The sequence below is a fragment of the Thalassophryne amazonica genome, chromosome 20 (assembly GCF_902500255.1).
Source record: "Thalassophryne amazonica chromosome 20, fThaAma1.1, whole genome shotgun sequence".
NCBI classification, from domain to species: Eukaryota; Metazoa; Chordata; class Actinopteri; order Batrachoidiformes; family Batrachoididae; genus Thalassophryne; species Thalassophryne amazonica.
In genome coordinates, this window is record NC_047122.1 from 18,734,338 (window position 1) to 18,750,529 (window position 16,192).

Here is a 16,192-nt window from a genome sequence, read left to right on the forward strand (position 1 = left end):
GTATTTGCCCAAACTGAACTCACTGGTGTGATTCAACGGAAAAAAAAATACAATAAAATAAATAAAACCAATAACTGCAGAAAGTATGTGGGTTACCCAAAACCACGACAGGGTCTAAACTTGTTTTCATCTTGGGAACAAAAAAAAAAATCAATCAGACAAATCAGTAACCTGGTCGAAAAAAAAGTCTTGAACATAAAATATCATTACAGACTCACATTGCAATTGAATCAATATTATCCTGAAAACATAAATTCTGCATTTTTTGCAATTACTGCAAAAGTAATTCAAGTACAATTAAGTTGCACCAAACCAAACACTCTTAAATGATGCATGGTTTTTGTCTGCCACTTTCCCCTCTATATAATAAGTTTTTAATGAGGTATTTAGTAGAGATTCTTGAAATTCTATTTAAATAATGTTATTTTGAGAGAATTGTGTTTAACGGGACCCAGCAACCATGAAAAGCAAATAAATTAAGAGAAATTCTGTTTGTGTCCATTTTAGGTGCTTCATGCATACATAATTTCAGGAGTCACACAGATGCAACAAACAGGCCTAAAATGTATGCAAACAAACATTTACTGATGTGAAGATAAAAAAAAAAAAAATCAATCTATAATCACTTCAAATTGAATATTTTTTTTTAGGCAAAGCCAAGCCTGTCAAAACCAGGAATTTAATTAAGCAAAATTGCAAATGGCGTTTTAATTAATATTTCTGTCTTTAGGGTAAACTGATCATTTCAGCTTTAAAATGTATTTCTCAAAAAGCAACCAATATCTTAATCAGCAATGAAAGTAAGTGTTAGTTTCACTTCAGCCTTAATCATCATCACCATTATCATCATCATGTTGCATAATTTTGCACTCATCAGATGCATTCAGTCTTCAGTAATATTTATATAACCCAGTCACAGAACGTTTCATTGTGTGTGTGTGTGTGTGTGTGTGTGAGGAAGAACGTCAACTGTAATTATAGAGAAGCACATCATCAAGAGCAGAAAAACACTCGAAATTAATCATACCAAAAAAAAAAAAAGAACAAAAAAAAAACCCTGGCCAAATAAAGAATAAAAGCAAAGTAGGGCATAATTATATCATTTATAAATTCAGATGGTTTACATTTTAATGATGTAAAAGGTATTTTCTGAAAGTAACATGCACAGTAACACTGACAATGACAATACTTCACCTAAATAAATAATATAACAGGACAGTTGGGACCACCACCACCCCCCCCCCCAATCAGCCACTTCACTGTTCTGGGTTTCCCAAAACGATGATGCAGACTAAGATCTGTGGGAGCAACACCTGGCTGAAACACATGGTGCAGTAAAAGGGTCATATTATAGAAAATCTGTTTATTTATTTAATTTTATTTTTTACTGAGTTTACAGCAAAATGTGGTTTCATGTTAAACATCCTCAAAGCTACATAATTTTGTCCTTGCAGTTACAAATGCCCCCGCTCTAAGATCCTCCTAGTCATGAAAAGGCTCATTTTAGACTTTTTCCCGTGTGTCACGGACGAGCTCCCGCTTCCTTTGAGTCATGCCCACTGAGCTGAGCTGCAGTCTGCGTGACACACCCACATATCCTGAGACCGAATGTTCCTGCTCCTCCTGCCTTCAGAGAGGGGGCGTGGCAAGCATGCAGCAGCTTCTTTGCATTTAAAGTGACAGGCTCATAAAACATTTTTGTTGTTTTTTTAGAATGCATCATCTCAGTGTCTGCCGGGGGAGGCGCTACACACTTTTTTAAACCTCTGCACTTGGTTTTGAAAAGATTCTATAATATGACCCCTTTAACATGCATGAGTTTAGTGCGAGGAGGATTGTGGGAAATCAGGGGCAAACTCAGCTGCAGGTATCAAACTAAGAAGGTCAGCATGAACCTAGAGGTCAACAAGTGCGTTTTATATTATTACTATTAGATATCAGCAATCTACAGGTCAGCATGCTGCAGTTACACAAAGTGTTCAATATATACGCCGGAACAGCAGATACAATAGTATAGTCAGGAGAAAGACTCTAAGTGCTAAATGTGACGTTACAAAAAAATACATTGTTCAAAAAGGACAACCCTTATTATGAACAGGGTTTTTTTTTCCCTTTCTCATATAAAAAACATTCTCTGGTTCTGCGCGTATGAAGGATTAAATAAAACCTGCCGCTTGTGAAGTTGTGCATAACTTGTTCAGGAGACTTTTTTATTTCGAGTGGCTACAATCAGTTTGTGTTGAGGTTTTCTTTTATTTCCTTGGATCAAAAGATAAACAAGAGTGCTCTGAGAGCGCAGTATCCCCCGCTGGCAAGTACTGCTTTGGTACAAGTGCTTGTTACATTCTAATGACATTTCAAGGTATGTGACACTTCAGTTCAGAATGCAGACACCAAGTCATGACAGTGGTGATGTCTCAGTTTGTTAATCAAGGGCAATAACTCTGGTAAAACGGGCTCAACTCCAACAATATGAAAATATGCTCAATACCAACCAAAAACAAGGACTTGTACCAGGTTTCACAAAATTCCTCTTAAAAATGTGGCACCCACTGATGAAACTGGCAAAGTCTAGATTTGTTAATCAAGGACCATAACTCTGGTAAAATGGTCTCAACTCAAACAATATGATAGCATGCGTATTACCAATCTATAACAAGGAATTGTACCATGTTTCACAAAACTCCTCTTAAAAACGTGACGAGTTGAGTTCAGAATGCAGGCACCCACTGATGAAACTGACAAAGTCTAGATTTGTTAATCAACGACCATAACACTGGTAAAATGAGCTCAACTCAAACAATATGATAACATGCGTATTACCAATCTATAACAAGGAATTGTACCATGTTTCACAAAACTCCTCTTAAAAACGTGACATGAGTTGAGTTCAGAATGCAGGCACCCACTGATGAAACTGACAAAGTCTAGATTTGTTAATAAAGGACCATAACACTGGTAAAATGGGCTCAACTCAAACAATATTATAAAATGCATATTACCAATCTATAACAAGGAATTGCACCAAGTTTCATGAAATTCCTCTTAAAATGTGACATGAGTTGACTTCAGAATACAGGCACCCACTGATGAAACTGGCAAAGTCTAGATTTGTTAATCAAGGACCATAACTCTGGTAAAATGGTCTCAACTCAAACAATATGATAGCATGCGTATTACCAATCTATAACAAGGAATTGTACCATGTTTCACAAAACTCCTCTTAAAAACGTGACGAGTTGAGTTCAGAATGCAGGCACCCACTGATGAAACTGACAAAGTCTAGATTTGTTAATCAACGACCATAACACTGGTAAAATGAGCTCAACTCAAACAATATGATAACATGCGTATTACCAATCTATAACAAGGAATTGTACCATGTTTCACAAAACTCCTCTTAAAACGTGACATGAGTTGAGTTCAGAATGCAAGGCACCCACTGATGAAACTGACAAAGTCTAGATTTGTTAATAAAGGACCATAACACTGGTAAAATGGGCTCAACTCAAACAATATTATAAAATGCATATTACCAATCTTATACAAGGAATTGCACCAAGTTTCATGAAATTCCTCTTAAATGTGACATGAGTTGACTTCAGAATACAGGCACCCACTGATGAAACTGGCAAAGTCTAGATTTGTTAATCAAGGACCATAACACTGGTAAAATGGGCTCAACTCAAACAATATATAAATGCATATTACCAATCTATAACAAGGAATTGCACCAAGTTTCAAAAATCCTCTTAAAAAACATGACATGAGTTGAGTTCAGAATGCCTGGCACCCCACTGATGAAAACTGGCAAAGTCTAGATTTGTTAATCAAGGACCATAACACTGGTAAATGAGCTCAACTAAACAATATGTAACATGCGTATTATCAATCTATAACAAGAAATTGCATGAAGTTTCACAAAATTCCTCTTAAAAATGTGACATGAGTTGACTTCAGAATGCAAGCACCCACTGATGAAACTGACAAAGTCTAGATTTGTTAATCAAGGACCATAACTGGTAAAATGGGCTCAACTCAAACAATATGATAACATGCGTATTATCAATCTATAACATGGAATTGTACCATGTTTCACAAAACTCCTCTTAAAAATGTGACATGAGTTGATTTTAGAACACTTTCACCATTTTTTGGACAAACAGACAGATGGGCAGAATCGCCACGACGTAATGCCCCTTTGGGCCTTCAGCCAGCGGGGGATAAAAAGTTAAATAACAGAAACTGACCTGCACTTGAGAAACATATGCAGTGTTTTTTTTTTAGAAATTTCCCCAAAAGTCATTTCTTTGATCTTGAACATTTTAGTCAAAGATCAAGGGTTTTTCACCATATTCATTAAACAAGTAAATGCTGAAGAAGTGAAAGAACATGTGAACAGGTGCAGGCTTAGTGAGGACCCGAACCAAACAGGCTGAGCACCAAATGAAGTCCTGTCATGGCGTAAAGCCCGTCACACCCCATGCTTGTGGTCATGTGACCTCTCAGCCAGGCAGATTACACTGTATCAGATGACAAATATGAACATGAGCTGAGAAAGTGACTCATGGAAGGACTTTACTCCAAATAAAAGACAAGTGCAACTGGAGCATCTTTGCAGCTCTTACATGTTCATTTTTCTACTTTGTGACATGTGCTTAAAGGTTCAATGCAGCATTTTGGGAGTATAAAATATTGCATAAGCTTCGCATAATATTATTTTCACATGCATATTATATGTATTTGTATTTACAACATTGGGAAAAAAAGATGATTGGGAGCGACTGACATTGAAATGTGTCATAATTCCTCTTTCTGCTCCACAGATTTTAATGAGAGCTCAGTGCCATTATATTGCATATTGCTTAACGAGCCCTCAAATATTCCTCCTCACTCCCATACAGAGCCTGTTCAAACTGACCTGATATTTGCATGTTGCACCAAGTCAGGTTGGAGAACTTTATCTTCTTCGTGACTGTTTTTATATGACTGAACGGGTCAAATTTCCTGCACTGTTGTATAAAACAGCGGTACAAAACTGTTAATCCAGTAACATATAGGTGAGTCATTTTACACACTCGTGATGTTTCACTTTGCAATAAATATATATTCAAGCCAAACTTCGTTTTCCTGTATAAGCTCATTGTGTTTATTTTATTTTTATTTTTTTTGCAGATGACTGTTCCATATTTACAGTAATTGCTATTTATTTGTACCACTTTTGTTCACAGTGTGAGCTGTTTTGCTGTTTTAATATTGTGCTTTTGTTTTGCAGATCGCTTTTCGTAACCTGAAGAGGCATCATGACAGTGGCTGATCGGAGCCATTGGACATCCAAATTAAGACAGCACAAACAAATGTAGAAAAGAGCTACAAATACAAAAATATCAGCATTAATTAAACAACAGGTTGTTGCATTAAAATGTCTTGCAAATGGAAGGAAAACTTGCAAACATATAAAATACAAATGTTAATAATTTAATTTGATAGCAAGTCTGCTGCAAATTCACACAACTGACTGACATCTACTGTTTATTGCATTGCAAATAAAATAATAAAAAGAGGGAAATTTAACTCAGTTAAGTGTAAAGTAATCAGCAAAGTAAATGTACTCAGCTCTGCCAACCAGGTAGAAAAATACAGAGCAGAGCACCGTGATGCACAATTTAATTTAACCAGGTTAGTCCAGCTTTCCAATCCACCTAACCTGCACATCTTCAAATGTGGGAGGAAACCAACGCAAACACCGTTAGAACATGCAAACTCCATACAAAAGGTCACAGATGGGAATCAAACTCATGACCTTCTTGTGAGGCAACAGTGCTAACCACTAATCCACCGTGCTGCCAATCTGTTTGTTAAAAAAAAAGGCTTCTGGACACAAACCTCTTCTTGTGTTGTTAGTACATCTGTCGTGTTGTGGCTCTCTGCAGCACATATGGGCTTTTCTGTGTGTTAAGTCAATTTTCAGCAGACACGTCAAAATAAACTTTTGTATGTTATGCAGGTAAGGGCCCCTTCACACATAGTACGATTAAGTACAAATCTGGGCGACTCACGGCGGAACAGCTCGTGTGAGCGAACCACGAACACATCGAGCTGACGGGCAGGCGTGCACGATCCCAGTGCGAGAGTGTCATGCACGCGATGGTATCGTGCGAGCAGGAACACAGTGTGAGCAGCTGAGACATGGTGCACCATATCTCACTGCTGATGTGGAGGAAAAGCAAATAATAACAAGCTGTATAATTAGTGCATATCACTGTGTTAACATAACTAATGAATAAAAGGGGACGCAGTACAGAACCCCGCGGTTAAACAACCCTGGTTAAATTAAAAAAAACTGCCACTCACAGGATATGAACTTGTAAGACAGAAACTTTTACCACTGTGCTACCATCGCTGGCCTGTAATTACAGTGGAAAAATGCCTGAAATCAACAAGGACATGAAGGAGGTGCGCTGTGTGCAGCCGCTGCAACCCGGCGCAAAGGCAAAAGATGTTTCATATATTTCCACGTGAGGACAGCAGGCAGAGACACGTTTCTCACAGAGGAATGTTGTAAGTTCATGTCCTTCCAAACACAGAACGCGTTCTCAAGCTGGGACATCCAGGAGCAGAGATCTTTACACCCCCCCCCCCCCCCTCCATTCAGCGCCCAGACCAACGTGTCACTGTGTTATGTGGTCATTCATTTTCGTTATTTGTTATGTAATTGCGTATGTAGGTATTGTAATTATTTATATAACTGTCCTGGCGGTGGTTTCTGTGTTTGTAACGTGTGCACTGAGCCATCATCCAGCTGTCAGTGTGCTGTGATCAGCTGATGGGCCCCTCCCCGTGCTGTGTGCGATCACACCTCACTGTCCGGCCCCCATGTGATCAGATCTGTACATACATATAAACATTTTATGCAAGCGTGCTCCCCTCCCCCCCGGAATGCCAGATGTGTTGGGGAGGGGGGTGCGACACACGCGCACACGTGCGAGACACATGCACCACATGTGTGTGGCTTTTTGCAACTCCACACTCGTGGGGGCACTTAGACAAATTTCACATCCAGCTCGACAGTGACCATCTGCTGACTGTTTTTGTGACGACAGTGTGAATGGCTGCACATTTTCTAAGTGCCAAGCGAGCGGTGTTACATGTTCGTGTGTGTCAGCTGGAATTTGGCCGACACCTGCCGTGAGAGGGTTCGATGGGCTCTCACAGGGCACACTCTGTCTTTCAGCTGCTGGGGTGTGCAAATAGTTGTAGTAACGGGTGTACGAAGGCGTTGGAAGCAGCTACAATTTTAGACATATGGCATACGATTTCTGCTTCATGCGCATTTTGACCAAATTTGCACTATGTGTGAAGGGGTCCTTAAATTTGTTTTTGTTTTATTTTGTCAATTTTCAATATGTCTTTTGATCAAACTACCTGTTTTGTTTGTATGTGTGAGTGTTTCCTACATTTGTGAGTGTTGTTTTAATTTGGACCTGCTGTGTCCCCCGACAGGCCACTCGCGTATCGGTCATAAATCAAGCAGATTTTGCATACTGACATAATGAAGCCATTCTGCTCCCAGCACACTTTAAATGGGATCTCTTATCACGACGAAGATTACTATCTTTGGTGTAAACCAGCTTCCAGTCAGTGTGCAATCTTCATCAGCAGCATAGAAAAGAAATTACTGTCAAAGCTTAATCTAACTGAACACCTAATTCATTTTGCCGTTTCCATCCTGTGAGGGTCAACTATCTCACTTTTATTTGTTTTCAGCCACTTTTTTATTTCCGTGCTTCTCCAACACATTGAGTTTAAATTTGTTCCACACCTGATTAAATGTGCCACTACTGGACACATCCTTCACAGTCCTTCCACGTTTACTGAACCCTGACTCTGCAACCCCCCCCCCAAGACAGAACATCACACAATTGAAAAGCTGGAACAAGAACAAACAATTTTTGAACAATAACAGACTGAAAGCTACAATGTGGAAGACTTAGCACCCTCTAGTGGTGAGGTTGCTTCATGCATTATGCCATCACCGGTCACAATTTTTTCCCCTTCATGTTTATTGCTTCTTTGTCAACTGTAAATCATGCTCCTTTGCCTTGTCTTGTCCATCCATCCATCCATCCATCCATTTTCTATACACTCACTCCAATTAAAGCAGAACTAGTGTATGTAAGTTTGGTCAGATCTTTGTTGTTTTGTCTGTTTTTTTTGTTTGTTTGTTTTTTTTTTGGTCGCATTCTTTTCTATGGACCTCTCCCACAGCTTGGGAGTACATATGTCACAAAACTGTTGCAAAAAATCTCAATGCCTGTGTCCCATCAAGATGAACTACCCGTCGAGACGTGCTTTAACATCTCATCCATCGAGTTGAGCTACAAAATGTATTCATTGTTTTAACAAATAATAATAATAATGAATTAGATTTATACAGCGCCTTATTATCATGAGATACCCAAAGCACGTAAAAATTGCACTATTATTCATTCACTTGCACATTCACACATTGGTGGTGGTAAGCTACTCATGTAGCCACAGCTGCTCTGGGGCATACTGATGGAAGCGTAGCTGCCATTCTGCACCTACGGCCCCTCCGACCACCATCTCATTCATAAATAAGAATGTTTTTTGAAGTTCATGTTTCTCGTCAGACCCGAGACTCTTGTTCGCATGACTTCGGGTCAGTGTCTCTGAAATGGGGAGGCGATGGTCTAGGGTTGGGCTCAAGAGCAGACTATCCTCAGTTCAAACCGCAGCTTGACTGGAAAATCACTAAGGGCCCATGGAGAAGGAAACTGTGGCAGGACCAGCAAGCTAGCAACTGATTATTCTTTTGCTATGGTGCCACAAACAAGGCATTATAGATTGGACACATGGAATACTGATGGGTATGACTCTGGACAATGTCAAGGTAGAGGCATAAGGATTGCTACAAATCAAATGTTGGCACCACAGAGGATAAGGTGGAGAAGATCGTGGACATGATGGTAGAACGATGTACTTGGTCTTTCCGAGACGAGATGCAAAGGGCATTTTTATGGTGATTACTGAGCAAAGCCAGCTACAATGGTTTGGTCATCATGTCAAGAGAATGGATCAGGACCCCAGCAAGGTGGCTTAGGTGGTGACCTACTACAACGAGAAACAGAGGAAAACCAATGAAAAGGAGGATGGAGAACATCAGGGATGCTATTGATGTTAGAGAGTCATCACTGGAAGACATTGAGAGAACCGGCCTATACAGTGACCGGGTAGAATGGAGGACTTTCTGGCAGACAGGCAGCAATGCCTAACAGGTGTCTGATGGTGAGGGCTCTCAAAGCTGTCAGCCTGCGCTGTCTGTTGGGGAGCAACAACTGATTCCTGCTTTTTCTTCAGTCTTTCAGGTACAAAATATGAAAGTATTCCCCTTTTGGGCTCCTGTATCAACATGGGGAGTGCAACATGGTGGCATCCACGAGGGTACTGCTCCCATGAGGATACGAAGAGCTCATTCCAATGAACGGATGGTTATGAATGCTACATTCTGTTTCTGCTCATAAACACTGCAAAATCGTACACACTGTAGCTTTAAACTGCAATCAACAAATACCATTTCGTCAGGTCTAATGAAGTCACATAAGCAGGATTATGTAAACTGCATTGAAGGATCCCATTTAAATGCTACCTGAATGTGTCTGCATAATGTCCCATGGTGCATTTGGTGTCTTTTGCACCTATATAACCTGAATAAAACCTGCAGTATTTAAGAACATCAGTTCTGAATTATTGAATCCCTATGAATTACAAAGATGAAATTGCAGAAAATGCGTGTAAACATTTGACCATTATATCAATGATTTCGATCTGACAGCAGATCTTCAGTATAACCATAAATGTGGGACCTGTTTACTTTTTTTTTTGCAATTAGAATGCCCTTCACTTTTCCTGTTATTTATGAGCCAAGAGGAATCATATCTCCATACGGTGCACTGAATATAATAACGCAGGATGCTGTTATTCACTCTGACTTCATCTGGGCTGCGGCGGCATCATTATCGCAGATTGATTCGACTGTGGCTTTCCAATCGCTTCATTTTGGCAAACAACTGGGATGCAATAATCAGCGCTCCATCACGTGGATGGGAGCTGATGAAAGCAGGAGGCAAAAGAAAAATCTTGCAGGCTATTCGTCTCCCCGCCTCAAACGGCACTTTGTTCCATCTGTGTCCTCCCCTTCATCAGTGGTCCTCATTCTCAGCATCTGTGAACTGGTCCATCTGTAAAATGGCCAAGAATTCAATTGCAGTCTCTGGAACTGTTCCAAAAGTCCCACAAGTGTAGCAAAGCATGGCACTGACAGAAGGTGAGACAACTGAGGGCATGGATGGAGAGGAAAAGGGGAGTTACCTCAGTCTGCGCTTGTTTTTAAGCTATTTGTTCAGACATGTCAGAGGTTTGATGCCCAAAAACATCTGTGTGAAGTCAGTCAAACGCTGCTCGCTTCAGGTTGCAGGTTTTGCAAACAGAGCGCACTGAGGAGGGTTTTCGTCATCCACTGCTGAGACAAGCTGTTCTGTCTAAGCTCTCAAACGCCTCGTCGTGTTTGTGCAGCTAATAACAGAGTCGGCGAGTGGGTGGAAGGAAAGGAGGAAAGACATCAGGACCCACCTCAAGAGGCCACACGCTTTCTCCTTCTGCTGCCGTAGACGTTTTACAGAAAATTAAAGCATTTAATCCCCTTTGGGTGTCATCCTAAAGCCTTTTTCATGTCGTTATAACGTTGTCTTGTGTTTTGTTTTGTTTTTGAGTCTGCACTGCTCGTTTAAGTTTGCATGCAGTCAGTCTACTCTAAGGTTACCAAGGACAAACATCTGAATATCTAATGTTTAAATTTAAATGCATGCATTTTCCATATGCAGAGAGATGATTTGTTCGTTGTTTGATGGAGCTCTCGTTTTGCAGTGTGTGATGTCTCCAAATCTCCATTTGTGCAGTTTGTGCGACTGACTGATTTCCCTCCCGACTACACTGACATCCAGGTGGAACAATGATGCGCTTTGTCTGTGATGCATTTTCAAATGCGGTGAGCAAAGACTTGGTGCTGGGAGATGTGGTGGTTCCCAAAAAACTTAGAGGATGATGATTGTGGATATGGAAAAAAAACACCACAGCACCTCCTCTCAGGTGCTCTGACCTGAGGCCTCCTTCTGCTCAGCTTCTCTCTTCTCAGCATCTTCCACTGCTGACTTCAAAGATTCTGACCCAACGGTGCCCCTGGAGGCCATTCCCGGTGATGCAGACCCACGCAAACTGCCATCAGGGGTTGCAGCAGGAAACGAGCAAGGATTGGAGGTGGGGCTAGCACTCATGACAGAGTCAGGGGTTCGAGTGGTGCTGAGGTCACCATCGAGACCCGCAGGAGCGTCCGGGCTGTTGGAGTGAACTCCTGCTGCAACGGCTGTGGGAGAGATGGCGTTGAGGAGGGGCTTACGGGAGGCGTAGGTTACTGCACCGTCAGTGTCACTGTCCAGCGGGATACCAGAGGAGGTGAACTCCACCCCGGAGTCACTCATCTCCAAGAAATTCTCTGAGGGGAGAGCTTGGTAACGGCCGGGTTTGGATACCTCGAGGCCCTAGAGGAGAGGAGATGATAAGAGAGAAAAGGAATGAGGTGAGGACAGCAAAAGTAAAAGCACATAAGATGAATCAAGGAGACAAGAGGAAAAGGTCAAATGAGATGTGGAGGAACGAGGAGATGAAGTGAAGAGAGCAAAGTAGGACAGGAAAGACCCAAAGAAGAGGTGAAGAGAAAGAAAGAAGTGAAGAAGGAAATGACAATGAAGCCAAAGAGAAATAAGAAGTGAAAGAAAAAGGAGACAAGGAGAAGACAGATATAAGGAGAGATGGAGGGGATGAGGAAGAGGGAAGATGTGGAAGAGATGAAGTGGAGGAAAGAAATTGTAAATAAAAGGAAAGTGAATAACTGATGTAGAATAATTGTATGAGCACATTTATCGATTGTATTTCCACTGCAGTGGCGTCCTACTTATTTTCACTGAAAGCTGACGACAACATGAACATACAGAAATATTTTAAGATAATTCATATGTAATAACAATTCTTGCTACAATACAAATAATTAATGTTTGAGTGCTACAGTAAGAATATTTTCATTCAAAGAAAGATAGAACATTAATTATTTGTATTATAGCAAGAATATGCACAGTCTTCCTCCTCCCCTCCATCTCTACTTATATCTGTCTTCTCCTTGTCTCCTTTTTCTTTCACTTCTTATTTCTTTTTGGCTTGATTGTTATTTATTTTATTTGACTTTTAAACATTATTATTCACAAAGATTTCCATTCTTGGATCATGATTTATCCCAATGGCACAAATTTTTTTTTTTTAAATTCAAAACTTTACCAATCGCTCAGTCTTCTACAACGCTACTTTTACCACCTTTGTAAAATATATATATTTACTATATTTTAATCCTGAGATGTTTGCTCATATGTCCATCATTATATCTGAAAAACAGTAGCTTGACCCTGAATTATAAGCACGTGTTAACTTCTGGGCATGAAAAACTTGGATGACCTTTGAGCTTAACCTTTAAAAATCAGTTAAATATCCACTATTTTGGCCATAAATGAAGCCCTGAATGAGCTCCACAGTAATTAGAGATGACACACAGGAGGTACACGTTCTAAAATGTCAATTTGACATCCAGTCACAAATGGTTTTGTTGTTTTAGCATCATGTCATGCACTTGTTACGTACAGTTGTGCTCAAACGGTCACACACCCTGGCAGAATTTTTGTTTTTTGGCCATTTTTCAGAGAATATGAATGATAACACAAAAAAACTGATTTAAAAAGAGTAAACACATTTGTTTGACAATAGCCAATAGCTTACTGAAGTTTATTTTGTACTTTGTACAAAACCCTTTTTTTTATTTTAACCTTTATTTAATCAGGTTAATCCCATTGAGATCAAGATCCCTTTTGCAAGAGAGACCTGGACAATTATAAAGTTTCTAATCCACCTGACCTGCTTCACCCAACCACTAACCATGAGTGAAAAAAAGTTTTTGTTTTATCATTCATATTTTCAAAAAAATGGCAATAAATAAATAAATAAATAAAATAAAAAATTCTGCCAGGGTATGCAAACTGCCCCCGCTGTTGTGTGGGCTGCCTGAAGAGGAGGTACTGCTGGCTCACCACCAGCGAGCGCCCTGCCTGTTGTCGGGTTTCAGGCACCAGAGGGCGCAGCCGCCTCTCAGGAGCTCCAGGAGCGCCGGTACTGACAGCTGTCAGTCATCAGCCATCATCACCACCACCCATAAAAGCCTGGGAGAATCATCAGAACTCTGCCGAGTTATCAGCTTACCCGTCAGGAAAACTACTCAGCCTTTCTGTGCCGTATGCACACGTTTTTGAAGCAGAGCTTTTTGCAGTCGTAACCTTTTTGTACATTTGCAGCTTGTAGCCGAGTTTGTGGAAGTTGGAGGAGTTGGCGTTTCCACTCCTCACTTCAGACTTTGATTACGTGATACATAAGGCACTGCATATACTTTGTGTTCCTGTGTTTGGAAGTGGAGGTTTTTCCCCCAGAAAGGAACTGTATTTTTGCTGACTGTTTGCTGGGTGTACAAACACCCACCTTTAACCAGTCTGTTCCTGCCAGCAGTACTGGATCTGACAGCTGGAAGCGGTGGCCACCTGGGGACTCAGGACTTGGTGGCTCCGGTGTGTTGCAGGTCTCCGTTGGCGGTGGAACCTCGTGGGTCCCGGCTCTTCTCTGGATAGGTGTCTCCTACCCTCGGGCCTGCCCACGCATCATCTTTTGTGTAGATTGATTGACAGACTAAATATTGTGAAAGTGTAGTGACACGGACCCACAACAGGGGGCGCAAATGAACGGTCAATAGATGAGCCAAAATATAACAATTTAATGTTGTGAATGTGCACAACGAACATACAGACAATCTCAGAATATCACAACAGTCAATACACAAAGGTGACGTGTGGGCAGGCTCGAGGATAGAAGACGTCTGTCTTGAGGAGAGCCGGAACCACACGATTTCCGCCGCCCCAGAACCTGGTGAATACTGGAGCCGCCAAGTCCCGAATTCCCAGGTGATCACCGTCCCCGACTGTCAGATCTGGTACTGCTGGCGAAGAACAAAGACAGTCAAGTGTGGGTGTGTGTACACCCAGTAACAATAACGGTAGGAATGCCACCTCCACCTCACACTCAGCGCGTTGCAGCGGTCTCAGCTGAAAAGGAGCGCCGTCTTGCACAGCCTCCTCAAAAACGACCGGTTCTCCTGCAAACACTCACAATAAACAGATTTACAAAAGGCTGAGGATATTACCTCCTATGAAGTATGATATCTCGGCAACAAGGTGGAGATGACGTCTGGTCTTTATGGAGTGAGATGATGTTGAGTAGATGGGTGACAGCTGTCAAGAGGTAATGAGCGACAGCTGTCACCCCCGGCTGTGTCCATGGCGGCAGCGCCCTCTCGTGCCTGAAGCCCGCACTTCAGGCAGAGCGCCCACTGGTGGTGGGCCAGCAGTACCTCCTCTTCTGGCGGCCCACACACAACACTAAAAGCATATTTTGGTGGTTGTGCACATTTGCAGAATAAATTGTTATTTATTCGGACTTCCTATTGGCCATTCATTTACGCCCCCTGTCGTGGGTCCATTTACTTCACTTTCCCAACAGGATAACTCGGCCACGTCATAAACTTAGAGGGGTGTTTACCACCGTTTGAACCACCAATGGAAATGCAAGGTACGCAGGCTCCACCAGGAGGTGAGTTGGGTGAGCTGCAGCACATTCTCACCAACTTTATGGCTCGGTTGGATCTGTTAACCGAGCAGGATATTCACCTCACCCGCAGGATGGAGGATCTCACCGCTCAGGTAGAGGTGCGCACGTCAGGCGCGGCTGCAGCAACCCCTCCTGCGGGCCTATTGCTTAATACTGATGATCCAGTGGTGGTTCAAGGGTCTCCCCCCTTCTCCCAAAGCTTACATTAGCCCCCCGGAACCGTACGGGGGTTGTGACGAAACGTGCGCGGACTTTCTGATGCAGTGCGCCCTCATTTTGTCACAACGCCCCGTGATGTACGCGTCATACCACAGCCGGGTGGCTTTTGTGATTAATTTGCTTCGGGGCAAGGCACACGCCTGGGATACGGCACTCTGGGAGCAGAATTCACGGCTCCTGTTGACGTACACTGAGTTTATCAGGGAGTTTCGACAGGTGTTTGATCATCTTTACAGAGGCGAATCCGCTTCTAATGTGCTACTGTCAATCCGACAGGGGCGCCAGAGCGCCGCTGAGTATTCAGTCGACTTCCGCGTTGCGGCAGCGAGAGCCGGCTGGAATGCGGTAGCACTCCGCGCCGCCTTTATAAGGGGGCTGTCTCCGGCCCTAAAGCAGCACCTGGTAGCGAAGGATCAGCCGCGGGATTTAGACGGGCTTATCGACCTAGTTATACGGTTAGACAACCGATTAGAAGAAAATCGACGGGAGCGAGACGAGGGGTGTGGCCGGACACGCGCCGCCACTCTCCCTTCCAGGTCTGAAGCAGCGCCGTCCTCCCCCCGCTCCAAAGCCAGAGCGCTCCGCGTGACAACAGCTCCCCCTGCTGATGATGTTAGGGACACAAGCAGGGCTAAAATGAGATTGAATGACAGACAAAGGAGGCTGGCACGTGGAGAGTGTTTTTACTGCGGCTCGAGTGAGCACATGCAGAAAAACTGCCCCAAGCGGTCAAAACGTCAACGCTCGCCCTTAGAGACTGGGCTAAGGGTGAGCCATAATACTCACGTAGGGAATCCACGTAAATCCACACGACTCCCAGTCACAATCCTCTGTGGGGATTTAACCCTTCATGCCCCAGCACTAATCGACATGGGGTCAGAGGGGAATCTACTGGATAGTAGATGGGCGAAGGAGGTAGGGCTCCCTCTAGTGGCCCTTCCTTCACCTTTGAAGGTACGGGCACTAGATGTCACCCTTCTTCCAATAATAACACACCAGACACAGCTCTTAACACTGGTTGTATCTGGAAATCACAGGGAGGAGATTGTGTTTTTTGTAACACCAGCTACCTCCAGAATTATTTTGGGTTATCCATGGATGATTAAGCACAATCCCAGGATCGACTGGCTGACTGGGGTTGTGG

The 16,192-nt window shown here is 42.5% G+C and overlaps 1 protein-coding gene across 1 annotated transcript in view; it reads right to left on the minus strand.

Moving 5' to 3' along the window:
* Positions 1 to 9,906: 9,906 nt before the first annotated feature.
* Positions 9,907 to 16,192, minus strand: part of LOC117502473 — an 87,152-nt gene continuing 80,866 nt past the window's right edge. The window contains exon 10 of the mRNA XM_034161528.1: positions 9,907 to 11,618. Coding sequence (XP_034017419.1) covers positions 11,166 to 11,618 — 453 coding nt within the window. The 3' untranslated portion in view covers positions 9,907 to 11,165. The remainder of the gene's footprint in view (positions 11,619 to 16,192) is intronic.